This window comes from Oncorhynchus nerka, linkage group LG11 (genome assembly GCF_034236695.1).
Source record: "Oncorhynchus nerka isolate Pitt River linkage group LG11, Oner_Uvic_2.0, whole genome shotgun sequence".
Taxonomy (NCBI): Eukaryota; Metazoa; Chordata; class Actinopteri; order Salmoniformes; family Salmonidae; genus Oncorhynchus; species Oncorhynchus nerka.
Window position 1 is genome coordinate 19,376,371 of NC_088406.1, and position 13,526 is coordinate 19,389,896.

At 40.4% G+C, this 13,526-nt stretch overlaps 2 protein-coding genes across 2 annotated transcripts; both read right to left on the reverse strand.

Moving 5' to 3' along the window:
• Positions 1-3,975: 3,975 nt before the first annotated feature.
• On the reverse strand, positions 3,976-6,525 carry LOC115125085 (olfactory receptor 10D3-like). Its single transcript, XM_029654583.2, has 2 exons — positions 6,482-6,525; positions 3,976-6,112 (listed from the first exon to the last, which is right to left on the reverse strand). Exon 2 carries the CDS (start codon positions 6,106-6,108, stop codon positions 5,155-5,157), a length of 954 nt encoding a protein of 317 aa, XP_029510443.2. The 5' UTR covers positions 6,109-6,112; positions 6,482-6,525; the 3' UTR covers positions 3,976-5,154.
• Positions 6,526-11,885: 5,360 nt separating this feature from the next.
• Positions 11,886-13,313, reverse strand: LOC115125083 (olfactory receptor 10D3-like). Its single transcript, XM_029654580.2, has 2 exons — positions 13,274-13,313; positions 11,886-12,903 (listed from the first exon to the last, which is right to left on the reverse strand). The coding sequence occupies exon 2, from the start codon at positions 12,897-12,899 to the stop codon at positions 11,946-11,948; it is 954 nt and encodes a 317-aa protein (XP_029510440.1). The 5' UTR covers positions 12,900-12,903; positions 13,274-13,313; the 3' UTR covers positions 11,886-11,945.
• Between the last annotated feature and the right edge of the window lie 213 nt (positions 13,314-13,526).

Consider the following 13,526-nt stretch of genomic DNA (forward strand, 5'->3'; position numbering starts at 1 on the left):
GTTGCAGCCTACCTTCACCACCTGGGGCACTATGGTTTTGAAGGCTGAGCTGTAGTCTATGAACAGCATTCTTACATAGGTATTCCTCTTGTCCAGGTGGGATAGGGCAGGGTGAAGTGCAATGGCCATTGCGACGTCTGTGGATCTGTTGGGGCAGTATGCAAATTGTTGTGAGTCTTGGGTGTCGGGTAAGGTGGAGGTGATATGATCCTTAAATAGCCTCTCAAAGCATTTCATGATGTCAGAAGTGAATTCTACCAGGTGATAGTAGTTTAGTTCACTTAGTTTCGCTATCTTTGGTACTATAACAATGGTGGACATCTTGAAGCAAGTGGGGACAACAGACTGGGATAGGGGGAGATTAAGTATGTCCATAAACCCTCCAGCCAGACTTGGCCAGAGGTCAGAGGTCAAAGCTCATCTGTTTGTACCTATCCATGGTCCCAGTCACCTTTCTGTGGTAAAATACAATGGTCTGCACATTTTATTTGGTGTGAATCCTGCCATCTATCCATGGTTAGGATCAGGATGGTGGTGTGATCTGATTTGCTTAAGGGAGGGTGGGGGAGGGCCTTGTAGCTGTCCCGGAAGGGAGAGTAACAATGGCCAAGTGTGTTCACTCCACGTATACCACAGGAGATGTATTTGGTAGAATTTTGAGAGCATTATCCTCAGATTTCCTTTATTAAAGTCCCCAGCATCAATAAATGCCGTATTAGGATATAATCACCGCCGTCGAAAGAACTGGACCAAAGCGCAGCGTTGTGAGCGTACATATTACTTTTATTAGAAATGACGCCGACAAAAACAATAAACAATCCAAAGCAATTGTGAAGCTTAAGGGCTATGTGCCAAAAACAAAGTTAACTTCCCACACAGAAAGGAGGTAAAAGGGCTACCTAAGTATGGTTCCCAATCAGACAACGACAGACAGCTGTCCCTGATTGAGAACCATACCCGGCCAAAACATAGAAATACAACATCATAGAAAAACAAAACATAGAAAGCCTACCCCACATCACACCCTGACCTCACCTAAATAGAGAAATAAAATGGCTCTCTAAGGTCAGGGCGTGACAGATATGCCATTTTCAGTTTGCACAAAGACCAGTGTAGTTCCTTGTGAGCCGTCGCTGTTTCGGTTTGGGGGGAAAATAACCAAATAAATTTTTCTCGGCAGCTAATGTGGTCGACATTTGATGGTGATGTATTCCAGATTGGGAAAACAAAAGGAATTACAGCCCATTATGGCACTGTTGCAACAATAAAGAGTATTCAGGAATCCTTATAACAAGACACCTTATAAATCGAATCCTTAGTAGAAACAAAATCAAAGTGGACACCCTGCCTCTGTTTTGTTTTTTAGGCCAGGAGAAATGCAACCACTCTCAAATTCATAGACAGAACTATGGATGCAAGGAATGACCATCCATGATATAACATTTTTTATTGTCACCATGTTTTAAGGCTATTCAGTGTTTGCTTACATTTAAATGGTTTACAAATATTGGAGTAAAACAAGCTTATATTTAGGTTGTGCTGGTGGTATGACAGTTCAACTAAACTCTTGACGCATCTATAAGTTATATTGTTGAAGAAACAATGGCTATATATCAGGGTTATTCAAATCTGACCCAACGAGGTCCGGCGCCTGATTCCTTTCTGTTCTACCTGATCAAATCAAATTGTATTTGTCACATGTGCCAACAGGTGTAGACCTTACAGTGAAATGATTCATTTCGAGCCCCTAACCAACAATGCAGTTTCAAATAAATACAGATAAGAATAAGAGATAAAAGTAACAAGTAATTAAAGAGCAGCAGTAAAATAACAATAGAGACACTGAATACAGGGGGGTACCGATGCAGAGTCAATGTATGAGGGTATCTGTTAGTTGAAGTAGTATGTACATGTAGGTAGAGTTATTAAAGTGACTATGCATAGACAAAACAGAGAGTTGCAGTGGTGTAACGAGGGGGTGAGAGGGAGGTTGGGAAACACTGCAAATAGTCTGGGTAGCCTGAACTAGATGTTCAGGAGTCTTATGGCTTGAGGGTAGAAGCTGTTTCGAAGCATCGGCACTCGGGTACTGCCTGCAATGCGGTAGCAGAGTGAACAGTCTTTGACCAGGGTGGCTGGAGTCTTTGACCATTTTTAGGGCCTTCTTCTGACACCGCCTGATATAGAGGTCCTGGATGGCAGGAAGCTTGGCCCCAGTGATGTACTGGACCGTCCGTACTACCCTCTATAGTGCCTTGCGGTCGGAGGCCGAGCAGTTGTCATACCAGGCAGTGATGCAAGCAGTCAGGATGCTCTCAATGGTGCATCTGATCATTAATATCCAAGTTTTAACCTCTAGCGACGAGCAATCCCGTATCCGGGAGCGTAATCATAGCCTCAAGCGCATTACCACAACGCAACGTTTCTTATTCATGAAAATCGCAAATGAAATGAAATAAATATATTCAATCACAAGCTTAGCCTTTTGTTAACAACACTGTCATCTCAGATTTTCAAAATATGCGTTACAGCCAACGCTAGACAAGCATTTGTGTAAGTTTAGCATGGCATAATGCTATGCTAGGCTGTGCTGGCAGCAGGCAACATTTTCACAAAAATAAGAAAAGCAACCAAATTAAATAATTTACCTTTGAAGAACTTCAGATGCATTCACTCAGGAGACTCCCAGTTAGATAGCAAATGTTCCTTTTTTCCCAAAATAATATTTTTGTAGGCGAAAAACGTCACGTTTGTTCATCCTGCTTGGCTGAGAAATCGACAGAAAAATACTTCAACTATAAAGCATTAGCATAACGCAACTTTTTCTATTCATGAAAGTCGCAAATGAAATTAAATAAATATATTGGAACACAATCTTAGCCTTTTGTTAACAACACTGTCATCTCAGATTTTCAAAATATGCTTTTCAACCAAAGCTACACAAGCATTTGTGTAAGAGTATTGATAGCCTAGCATAGCATTAAGCCTAGCATTCAGCAGGCAACATTTTCACAAAAACAAGGAAAGCATTCAAATAAAATAATTTACCTTTGAAGAACTGCGGATGTTTTCAATGAGGAGACTCCCAGTTAGATAGCAAATGTTCATTTTTTCCAAAAAGATTATTTGTGTAGGAGAAATCGCTCCGTTTTGTTCATCACTTTTGGCTAAGAAAAAAAAACGAAAATACATTCACTACAACGCCAAACTTTTTTCCTAATTAACTTCATAATATCGACAGAAACATGGCAAACGTTGTTTAGAATCATCCTCAAGGTGTTTTTCACATATCTATTCGATGATAAATCATTCGTGGCAGTTGGGTTTCTCCTCGGAAGCAAATGGAAAAATACACGCAGCTGGAGATTACGCAATAATTGCAACGGAGGACACCAAGCGACCACCTGGTAAATGTAGTTTCTTCTGGTCAATCTTCCAATGATATGCCTACAAATAAGTCACAATGCTGCAGACACCTTGGGGAAAACGTGGAAAACGTAAGCTGACTACTAGCTCCTCCACAGCCATATAAGGAGTCATTGCCATGAGGCGGTTTTAAAAAATGCGGCACTTCCTGATTGGATTTTTATCTGGGTTTTTTCTGTAACATCAGTTCTGTGGCACTCACAGACAATATCTTTGCAGTTTTGGAAACGTCAGAGTGTTTTCTATCCAAAGCTGTCAATTATATGCATAGTAGACCATCTTTTCGTGACAAAATATTTTGTTTAAAACGGGAACGTTTTTCATCCAAAAATTTAAATAGCGCCCCCTATATCCAACTAGTTAAATCAGTCCTTGTTTAGATGGGAAGAATAAAAAAGCAATGGAACTACCTTCAAGGTCCAGATTTGAATTTGAATGTTATATATAATTAATTTATGAGTCTGAAAATGCTCTTTCAAAATAACATTTATTAAGCAATTCAATGCTAAATATCAATATATTAGATACAAATATTTGATACATTTTTTATAAACAATATGAAATCATTAAGCATCTGTACAACATAATGTATGTTATGAAACTATTTGTAGTTACATAGCTAAATCATTAAGATACAGCAGAGACTCTCTTTCTGTGGACCAGTTCATCTTTTGAATCTTTTCATCAAGCTCTGTTTTATATCTTTTGTCTTGAAACAGTATATCAGTAGATTGATCATAGGAGGGAGCAGGCTATACAACATGATAATAACAATATGTAAATCAGTGCTGAATCTAATGCCGGTATTACTGGACAGATACATACAAATTCTAGGTAGAATATAGAGGGCAATGACGATCAGCTGGCCACTGCAGATAGAAAGGGTTTTGAGGCAGCCTTTGGTGCTGTTAATCTTAAGAACTGCAACAACAATGTAGTCAATTGTCTAGATCAGATCCTATTTTTAAGATAATACTGCAATAATCTAATAGTCGCTCTGGATAAGAGCGTCTGCTAAATGACTTAAATGTAATGTAATAGTGGTCCATTACTACATATGCTTTACGATAACACTTGACATTTCAATAAAATTGCATTCAACAGTAGATAACATTTAATACGGTTCGAATGGGCTACATTGTCAAATCAAATCAATTTTGACTGACGTTTATATTTTGTTGTCAAAAATCATCAAACTAATCTAAATCAGGTGAAAGGTCAAACTCATTCTTTGGAGGGCTCAGCGTCTACTGATTTTTGTTATTTCCTGACAATTTGTGTGCAATTAAGACCTAGAATATCAGGTGATGGGAGTTCCTTACTAACCAGTGACCAATTAAGACCTAGAGTATAAGGTGAGGGGAGTTCCTAACTAACCAGTGACCAATTAAGTCCTAGAGTATTAAGTGAGGGGAGTTCCTAACTGACCAGTGACCTCCCGTGATCAGTAAAAGACAGGAGTGAAAACCTGCAGACACATTGCCTTCCATGGAATAAGTGTGACACCTGGGATCTGACTCAACCAAACTTTGACACTCTTGTTGATTCACAGTTGAACTGGTTAAGTTGAGATAAAAATCACAAATGACTTTTAACAAATTCAATCAAAACTCAACATTGATTCAACATGATTACATTGATGGTGATATAACATGGAAACAATATTGACTTAACCACTTTTTATTGGAACAAGCAAGAAACAAGAAATTGCTTTGGTAACCCTAACCATTACATATTTGGAGAAATGTCAGATCTCTTGAAAATATATTTCAGGCGCCCTCTAATCTCCTTGGTTTTGAGACAATACACAAGTGGGTTCACAAGAGAGGGGCCCAGAGTAGAGCCAATGATTAGGCCATTTCTGTGAGAGAGCGTGAGAACCAAACCAACCCTGGTGACCAATATTAACAACACCTTAGGGATAAAGAAGCAAGCCACCACTATCATGTGGGAGACACAGGTGTTAAATGTTTTCCTCCTGTCTTTGGATGAAGACATTTGTATCACTACATAAACTATCTTCATGTATGAGAAGAATATCAAGGCTAAATTAACCCATAATATGGTGGTCGCCACAGTAGAAGCTACACTGAAATAATATGTAGGATTCACACATGCTGCTCTTACTAATGCTGCATATTCACAAAAGCTGTATGGGAGTTTATTTGAGCCACAAAAGGGCAAATTGTTCACCAAGCCAGTCCACCAACTGGCAAATGTGCAGCCTAGTGCCCAAGTCGCTATTATAAGTAAACATACATTTGTATTAGTTAAGATAGTCTGATATCGAAGAGGATATGAAATTGCAATAAGGCGATCATAAGCCATCAGAGCAATAGCGAAGGGTTCCATAGTGCTTCCTAAATGAAATAAGAAGCACTGTATCATGCAGGGTGCATAGGGGACTCTTCTCTCCTCTCCAAGGAGAACGTTAAGCATTGTAACACTAATGCCGCTGGTGTAGACTATGTCTACCACTGCCAGCGAGCAAATAAAAAAGTACATGGGGGTATGCAGAGGCTTGTTGAATGCTATGACACAAATGTTAGTGATGCTTCCGATCAGAATGAGAAAGAGGACGAACAAAATGGCTGCTCCCACCAGCTTTGGGTGTTGTACTTCATCCAATCCTGTGATGAGGAATTCTGTTACCGTATGTGTTGTTCTGTTGTTTGGCTCCATGTTCCTGTAAAAAACTTTACAACAAAGGCAGAATATTGTAAATTGATCTACAGTGATTAGCAGAATATCTAATGGAGAGTGTGCCAGACAATTCTTTAATGTAGGCCAACATCACCAACTCCCAGCACTTTCTTGAATATAGCAGCCATGTACCACTATCAGAACAGAATGACTCTGTGGTCACTGATACAGTTCAGTTTGTATTTACTGCTACATGATGGAATATCTGTGAAAATAATTGCATAAAAACAGTCTGCATTGTCAAACTGGTGCATTGATTGTAACGTAAAATATATAATGTGAATCATCTAGAAAACATACTGTTGGTTACAAGGTCCAGTTATGTTAATGGATTGTTAAGTTCAATACTTACCAGGCCAGCCTTGTGCGCCAGGTTTCACACACAGCTGGTAGATGACACTCTGAACCGACTGGCATTGGATGTCTCTGAATTTATCCCCTTTCTGAACCACCTTCTCTCAGCCACTTGAGGAATCCCACGTCATGATTCTCATTAGACACACACACAAACACACACATACATACCTTTTTTCCCTGCACTATTGGTTAGAGCCTGTAAGTAAGCATTTCACTGTAAGCTCTACGCCTGTTGTATTCGGCGCATGTGACAAATAAACTTTGATTTGATTAGACAGCTACATACCGATTTGTATCCAAAAACAGGTGTAGAATCTGCACACTTGAACATGCGTATAAGCTGATTAGCTCAAAGGTCCATAAGACACATAAAGACGGACATGTTTTGAGTTTTTCTTTATCTGTAATTGGTTGAATTGGGCTCTGCGTCCTTTCATGAGTGAACTGTAATCATAGAGTGCCAAATCCCTCATGAGACCCAATCTCTCTCATAAATCTCATAAATCATGCATTGATGACAATGGTGAATTCCATGCACAGATCTCAAGATAGGACCTGTCCTGTGAGGACATCCCTCCCCCCCTGCATTTTTTACACTCACAACCCAAATTATCGGCACGCCGAGCACCGCCCGAACAGGAAGAAGCACCATCTTCGGCGGGATTAGTGACATTCATTGCCTTTGTCTATGGTGATGAATGACAAATGGATTTTAGATGCGTGTTACCTCATTTTTATACCCAGTGAAACATGAAGCCACGAAAGGCCAAAAAACAGTTACATAAATGAGATAACAGGAGAACAGTAGAAGGACAACTCAAATAACATGTTGATAACATTTTTGTTAGATTATGTTAATAAGATTTCTGACATCTATCTTTTAGAATTTTTGTATTACTTATGAAAGAAAATATTGTTCTCCGAGCAATTGTATTAGTATAAAAAATGTCATTACAAAGTGTCCATACAGTATCGCTAAGTATTTCTATGATTTATTTTATAGTCTTTTTTTGCTCATCAAAATCAAGGGTGCCGATAATTTGGGTTGTGACTGAATAAAGAGCAGGGGGGAGGGATGTCCTCACGGGACAAGGTCCTACCTTGAGATCTGTGCATGGAATTCACCATTGTCATACAAGTTTTTTTTTTTGCGTATGAAACATTTCTGGGAAGTTTAATTTCAGCTCATTAAACATGGGACCAACATTTTACATGTTGCGTTTACATTTTTGTTCAGTGCAGAAGGTAGAGGAGTGAACAAGCCATGGCTTGGGTGGCTGGGGTTCTTGATGATCTTCTTGGCCTTCCTATGAGACTGGGTGATGTAGATGTCCAGGTGGGCAGTTAGTGTGCCCCTGATGATGCTTTGGGCTGACCACACCTGCGATTGCGGGTTGTGCAGTTGCAGTACTAGGCCTTGATACAGCCCAACAGAATGCTCTCGATGGTGCATCTATAGAAGTTTGTGATGTTCTTAGCGGTCAGCCCACATTACTTCAGCCTCCTGAGGTTGATGAGGCACTATTGTGCATTTTTCGCCATTATATCTGCTTGAAGGGACCATTTCAGGTCCTCAGTGGCATGCATGCCAAATAACTTTAAGCTGCGGCACATCAATGTGGATGGGGGCATTCTCTCTCTGCTGTCTCCTGTATTCCACGATCACCTCTATAGTTTTGTTGACATTGAGCGAGAGGTAATGTTCCTGTCACTATTCCGCCAGCGCCCTCACCTCCTCCCTATAGGCTGTCTCGGCAATGTTGATAATCAGGCCTACCACTGTTGTGTTTTCAGCAAACTTGATGATTGAGTTTGGAGACATGCGTGGACAAGCATTCAAGGATGAACAGGGAGTACAGGCGGGGGCTCAACACACACCCCTGTGGGGCCCCTGTGTTGAGGGTCAGCATGGCGGAGGTGTTGCTGCCTACCTTCACCACCTGGGGCACTATGGTTTTGAAGGCTGAGCTGTAGTCTATGAACAGCATTCTTACATAGGTATTCCTCTTGTCCAGGTGGGATAGGGCAGGGTGCAGTGCAATGGCCATTGCAACGTCTGTGGATCTGTTGGGGCGTTATGCAAATTGTTATGAGTCTAGGGTGTCGGGTAAGGTGCAGGTGATATGATCCTTAACTAGCCTCAAAGCTCTTCATGATGTCAGATGTGAATGCTACCAGGCGATAGTAGTTTAGATCACTTACCTTCGCTATCTTTGGTACAGGAACAATGGTGGCATCTTGAAGCAAGTGTGGACAACAGACTGGGATAGGGGGAGATTGAGTATGTCCATAAACCCTCCAGCCAGACTTTGCCAGAGGTCAGAGGTCAAAGCTAACCTGTCTGTACCCGTCCATGTTCCCAGTCACCTTACCGTGGTAAAATAGAGTGGTTTTCACCTTTTTTTGTGTGAATCCTGCCATCTATCCATGGGTAGGAGCAGGATGGTGGTGTGATCTGATTTGCCCCAAGGGAGGGTGGGGGAGGGCCTTGTAGCCGACCCGGAAGAGAGAGTAACAAAGGTCAAGCAGGTTCTCTCCACGTGTAGCATAGGAAATGTGTTTGGTAGAATTTTGAGAGCATTATCCAGCAACAATAAATGCCATGTTAGGATATGCCATTTCCAGTTTGCACAAAGACCAGTGTAGTTCCTTGTGAGCCGTCGCTGTTTCGGTTTGGGGGGAAAATAACCAAAGAAAATTTTCTCGGCAGCTAATGTGGTCGACATTTGATGGTGATGTATTCCAGATTGGGAAAACAAAAGGAATTACAGCCCATTATGGCACTGCTGCAACAATAAAGAGTATTCAGGAATCCTTATAACAAGACACCTTATAAATCAAATCCTTAGTAGAAACAAAATCAAAGTGGACACCCTGCCTCTGTTTTGTTTTTTAGGCCAGGAGAAATGCAACCACTCTCAAATTCATAGACAGAACTATGGATGCAAGGAATGACCATCCATGATATAACATTTTTTATTGTCACCATGTTTTAAGGCTATTCAGTGTTTGCTTACATTTAAATGATTTACAAATACTGGAGTAAAACAAGCTTATACTTTAGGTTGTGCTGGTGGTATGACAGTTCAACTAAACTCTTGACGCATCTATAAGTTATATTGTTGAAGAAACAATGGCTATATATCAGGGTTATTCAAATCTGACCCAACGAGGTCCGGCGCTGTCACGCCCTGACCTTAGAGCTTTATAAGTCTCTATTTTTATTTGGTCAGGGTGTGATATGGGTGGGCATTCTGTGTTCATTTTCTATGTTTTGTATTTCTTTGTTTTGGCCGGGTATGGTTCTCATTCAGGGACAGCTGTCTGTCGTTGTCTCTGATTGGGAACCATAAATAGGTAGCATTTTCCCACCTGTGTTTTGTGGGTAGTTATTTTCTGTTCAGTTTTAATAAATAATCATGAACACGTACACCGCTGCTCTTTGGTCCACTCCTTCTTCATGCAACGACGAGCGTGACAGACGCCTGATTCTTTTCTGTTCTACATGATCATTTCGAGCCCCTAACCAACAATGCAGTTTCAAATAAATACAGATAAGAATAAGAGATAAAAGTAACAAGTAATTAAAGAGCAGCAGTAAAATAACAATTGAGAGACTGTATACAGGGTGTACCGATGCAGAGTCAATGTGCGGGGACAACCGTTAGTTGGGGTAGTATGTAAATGTAGGAAGAGTTATTCAAGTGACTATGCATAGATGACAACAGAGAGTTGCAGTGGTCTAAAGAGGGGGTGAGATGGAGGGGGGCACTGCAAATAGTCTGGGTAGCCATTTGACTAGATGATCAGGAGTCTTATGGCTTGGGGGTAGAAGCTGTTTAAAAGCCTCTTGCACCTAGACTTGGAGCTCCGGTACTGCCTTTCATGCGGTAGCAGAGAGAACAGTCTTTGACAAGGGTGGCTGGAGTCTTTGTCAACTTTTAGGGCCTTCTTCTGACACCGCCTGGTATAGAGGTCCTGTATGGCAGGAAGCATGGCCCCAGTGATGTACTGGGCCGTTCGTATTACTGTCTGTAGTGCCTTGCGGTCGGAGGCCGAGCAGTTGCTATAACAGGCAGTGATGCAACCAGTCAGGATGCTCTCGATGGTGCAGCTGATCATTAATTTCCCAGGATTAAATCAGTCCTTGCTTAGAGGGGAAGAATACAAATAAACAATGGAACTTACTTCAAGGTCCAGATTTGAATTTGAGAGGTATATATAATTAATTTATGAATCCAAAAATGCACTTTCAAATGAATGCAATTCAATGCAAAATATCAAATTATTAGATACAAATAGATGCTAAATTCATTTCTGTTTTGATACATTTTTTATAAACAATATTAAATCATTAAGCATCTGTACAACATAATGTATTGTATGAAACTATTTGTAGTTACATAGCTAAATCATTAAGATACAGCAGAGACTCTCTTTCTGTGGACCAGTTCATCTTTTGAATCTTTTCATCAAGCTCTGTTTTATATCTTTTGGGTAGAATTCTAGGTAGAATATAGAGGGCAATGATGATCAGCTGGCCACTGCAGATAGAAAGGGTTTTGAGGCGGCCTTTGGTGCTGGCAATCTTAAGAACTGCGACAATAATGTAGTTAAGGGTCTAGATCGGATCATATTTTTAAGATTATACTGTAATAATCTAATAGTGGTCCATTACTACATATGCTCTACGCTAACACCTGACATTTCAAAAATTGCATTTAATAGTAGATAATATTAAATATGGTTAGAATGGGCTAAAATGTCAAATCAAATTAATTTTGACTGACATTTAATTGAGTTGTCAACAGACATCAAACTAATCTAAATCAGGCGTGTCAAATCATTCCTTGGAGGCCTCAGCGTCAACTGATTTTCTTTATTTCCTTACAATTTGTGTGCAATTAAGACCTAGAGTATCAGGGTGATTGACCAGTGACCAATTAAACTGACCAGGTGAGGACCAGTGACCAATTAAGACCTAGAGTATCAGGTGATGGGAGTTCCTAACTGACCAGTGACCAATTAAGACCTAGAGTATCAGGTGAGGGGAGTTCCTTACTAACCAGTGACCAATTAAGACCTAGAGTATCAGGTGAGGGGAGTTCCTAACTAACCGGTGACCAATTAAGACCTATAGTATCAGGTGAGGGGAGATCCTAACTAACCAGTGACCTCCCGTGATCAGTAAAAGACAGGAGTGAAAACCTGCAGACACATTGTCTTCCATGGAATGAGTTTGACACCTGTGATCTAAATCAAGCAAACCTTGACACTCTTGTTGATTCACAGTTAAATTGAGATACAAGCCACTGATGAGTTTTAACAAATTCAATCAAAACTCAACATTGATTCAACATGGTTACATTGATGATGAAATAACATGGGAACAATTTTGACTCAACCACTTTTTATTGGAACAAGCAAGAAACAAGAAATGGCTTTGGTAACCCTAACCATTACATATTTGGAGAAATGTCAGATCTCTTGAAAATATATTTCAGGCGCCCTCTAATCTCCTTGGTTTTGAGACAATACACAAGTGGGTTCACAAGAGAGGGGCCCAGAGAAGAGCCAATGACTAGGCCATTTCTATGAGAGAGCGTGAGAACCAAACCAACCCTGGTGACCAATATTAACAACACCTTGGGGATAAAGAAGCAAGCCACCACTATCATGTGGGAGACACAGGTGTTAAATGTTTTCATCCTGTCTTTGGATGAAGACATTTGTATCACTACATAAACTATCTTCATGTATGAGACGATTATCAAGGCTAAAGTAACCCATATTACAGCAGCCGCCAAAACAGAAATTGCATTGAAATAAAATGTAGTATTCACACAAGCTGCTCTTACTAATGCTGCATATTCACAAAAGCTGTATGGGAGTTTATTTGAGCCACAGAAGGGCAAATTGTTCACCAAGCCAGTCAACAAACTGGCAAGCATGCAGCCTACTGCCCAATTGGCTAATATAAGTAAACATACATTTGTATTAGTTAAGATAGTCTGATATCGAAGAGGATATGAAATTGCAATAAGGCGATCATAAGCCATCAGAGCAATAGCGAAGGGTTCCATAGAACTTCCTAAATGATATAAGAAGCACTGTATCATGCAGGGTGCATAGGAGATTCTTCTCTCCTCACCAAGGAGAACGTTAAGCATTGTAACACTAGTGCCGCTGGAGAAGACTATGTCTACCATTGCCAGCGAGCAAATAAAAAAGTACATGGGGGTATGCAGAGGCTTGTTGAATGCTATGACACAAATGTTAGTGATGCTTCCGATCAGAATGAGAAAGAGGACCAACAAAATGGCTGCTCCCACCAGCTTTGGGTGTTGTACTTCATCCAATCCTGTGATGAGGAATTCTCTTACCAAATATGTCGTTCTGTTGTTTGGCTCCATGTTCCTGTAAAATAATTTACCAAATAAGAAGCAAAAGATTGTATATTGATCTACAGTGATTAGCAGAATCTCTAATGGAGAGTGTGCCAGACAATTCTTCAATGTAGGCCAACATCACCAACTCCCAGCACTTGCTTGCATATGACAGCCATGTACCACTATCAGTACAGAATAACTCTGTGGTCACTGATACAGTTCAGTTTGTATTTACTGCTACATGATGGAATATCTGTGAAAAGAATTGCATAAAAACAGTCTGCATTGTCAAACTGGTGCATTGATTGTAACGTAAAATATATCATGTGAATCATCTAGAAAACATAGTTGGTTACAAGGTCAAGTTATGTTAATGTATTGTTAAGTTCAATACTTACCAGGCCAGCCTTGTGCGCCAGGTTTCACACACAGCTGGTAGATGACACTCTGAACCGACTGGCATTGGATGTCTCTGAATTTATCCCCTTTCTGAACCACCTTCTCTCAGCCACTTGAGGAATCCCACGTCATGATTCTCATTAGACACACACACAAACACACACATACATACCTTTTTTCCCTGCACTATTGGTTAGAGCCTGTAAGTCAGCTTTTCACTGTAAGCTCTAATCACGGCCTGTTGTATTCGGC